Consider the following 1,925-nt stretch of genomic DNA (forward strand, 5'->3'; position numbering starts at 1 on the left):
AGCTCCCAGAGGAGATCATGGCCCTGCGGGACCTTATGCAGTTCTGCAGGGCCTGCAAGACGGAGCTCTTCCGCCAGGCTTTCGCATAGGGGCCGCCACTGCCACCACCACCAACGATGGCAGGGATGAGGAATCGCCCTTGGAAGTTCCACCATAAATTGCATGGCACTGACAATGTGGGATTGGCTTGAACTATCTGCTGGACAGTGCCACCCAGTGGAGAGGATTGAGGATGCCATCAACACCACTCAAGACAGTCTTGTTTACAGAAAGCATTTTATTACTGTTATTGGTATTATCATGTGATTTTACTGTTTTATCTGGTTTTATGTATGGGCTCATGCCCCTTGTAAGCCGCCCTGAGCCCGCTCGCGGGGAGGGCGGGATAAAAATGCCTAAATAAATAAAAATAAATAAAATAATAAGCTGCTCTGAGACACCTTTGGGAAGGGTGGGATATAAATCCAGTCTTTTCTCCTAGATGGCCTGGATGGAACCTTCCAACTCTGTGTGATTCTCTGATCCCTTCCCCCACGGGGCAGGGTCATGGGCAGGACGAGATGGAAAAACCGTAGCTGTCTTCAACCATAGGCCCGGCGGAACATCTGGGTCTTGCATCCCATGCGGAAGTGTACTAGGTCTCACAGGGCATGGATGTCTCCGGCCAGAGAGTTCCACCAGGCAGGAGTCGGGGGCCAAGACGACCCCGGCTCTGGTCGAGGACAGCCGGACATCTTTCAGGCTGGGGATTGCCGGTAACTCCTGATCTCATGAGCGCGAGGCTCTTTGGGGGGACACACCGGGATGGGGCATGGTGCTGAGAGCCAGTTTGATGTAGTGGTTAAGTGCGCAGACTCTAATCTGGGAGAACCGGGTTTGATTCCCCACTCCTCCACTTGCACCTGGCTGGATGACCTTGGGCAAGCCGTAGTTCTGATAAGAGCTGTCCTTGAAAAAGAGCAGTTTCTGTCAAGAGCTCTCTCAGCCCCACCTCCCTCACAGGGTGTCTGTTGTGGGGAGGGGAAGGGAAAGGAGTTTGTGAGCCACTCTGAGACTCCTTTGGGTAGTGAAGGGCCATGGGGTATAAATCCAATCTCCTCCTCCTCCTCAAAAATCCTTCCCCTGCCCTTCACCTGATTTATACACCATTCTTTTCTGTACCCGGGTTTGGTCTCTAAGTAACATGGGTGGTGGTGTATGTGAAATGCGTAAATGTATTTTCTGCAGATCCAAAGAGGCTGGGTGCCGATTCTCACCCAGATATCCAGATTCGAATCCAGGAGCAGCTTAAGAGACCAACAGGATTGGGGGTAATGGGCTTTCGAGACCCACCGCTCCCTTTGGATCCATCTCAACAGGTCCTTCTTTCTTTCCTTCCCCTCCTTCCAGGGAGCCAGTATCTGTACTCCACTCACGGCTTCACTCTTCTGAGCGCCGTCGTGGAGAGAGCCTCTGGTCATAAATTCACCGAGTACATGCTGAAAATATTTCACGACCTGGATATGTCGTCCACCGTCATGGATGACAATGAGCCGCTGATCTACAACAGAGCAAGGTGGGTGCCCCTCTAGGACTGCGGCATTTGTTGTCTTGGGGTGAAGTGGGGCGGGGCGGAGAGCACCTGTCAGCAACTCCTGCATCTGTGTGACCAGGGGTCGTTTCGTAGAAAAAGAGCTAGGGGAACTCATTAGCATAACTCATTAGCATATGCCACACACCCTGACATCAGGGGCCCGGCGGTGGACCTGCAAGGCCAGCGGGAGTGCGAGGAAGCCCCGCCAAGGCCCTCCCTGGCCCCAGGCAGGCAGGGGTGGGGAGAGGCAGGGAGGAAGCAACTTACCCTCCCTCTTCTCCTGCCTCCTCCTGGCTGAATGAGGGCCGGAAGCGGGGCAGCCAGAAGCAGGGGGCGGGGCTTCGTCATGTGC

At 54.2% G+C, this 1,925-nt stretch overlaps 1 protein-coding gene across 1 annotated transcript in view; it reads left to right on the top strand.

Moving 5' to 3' along the window:
- The window catches only part of LACTB (lactamase beta), a gene marked incomplete at its 5' end in the record, with an annotated part of 14,319 nt that overhangs the window by 6,575 nt on the left and 5,819 nt on the right, over positions 1–1,925 (top strand). Inside the window, one exon of the mRNA XM_015420090.1 lies at positions 1,390–1,555. Coding sequence (XP_015275576.1) covers positions 1,390–1,555 — 166 coding nt within the window. The remainder of the gene's footprint in view (positions 1–1,389; positions 1,556–1,925) is intronic.

Source organism: Gekko japonicus, unplaced genomic scaffold, assembly GCF_001447785.1.
Source record: "Gekko japonicus isolate JY-2015 unplaced genomic scaffold, Gekko_japonicus_V1.1 scaffold369, whole genome shotgun sequence".
In the NCBI taxonomy this organism is placed as follows: domain Eukaryota; kingdom Metazoa; phylum Chordata; class Lepidosauria; order Squamata; family Gekkonidae; genus Gekko; species Gekko japonicus.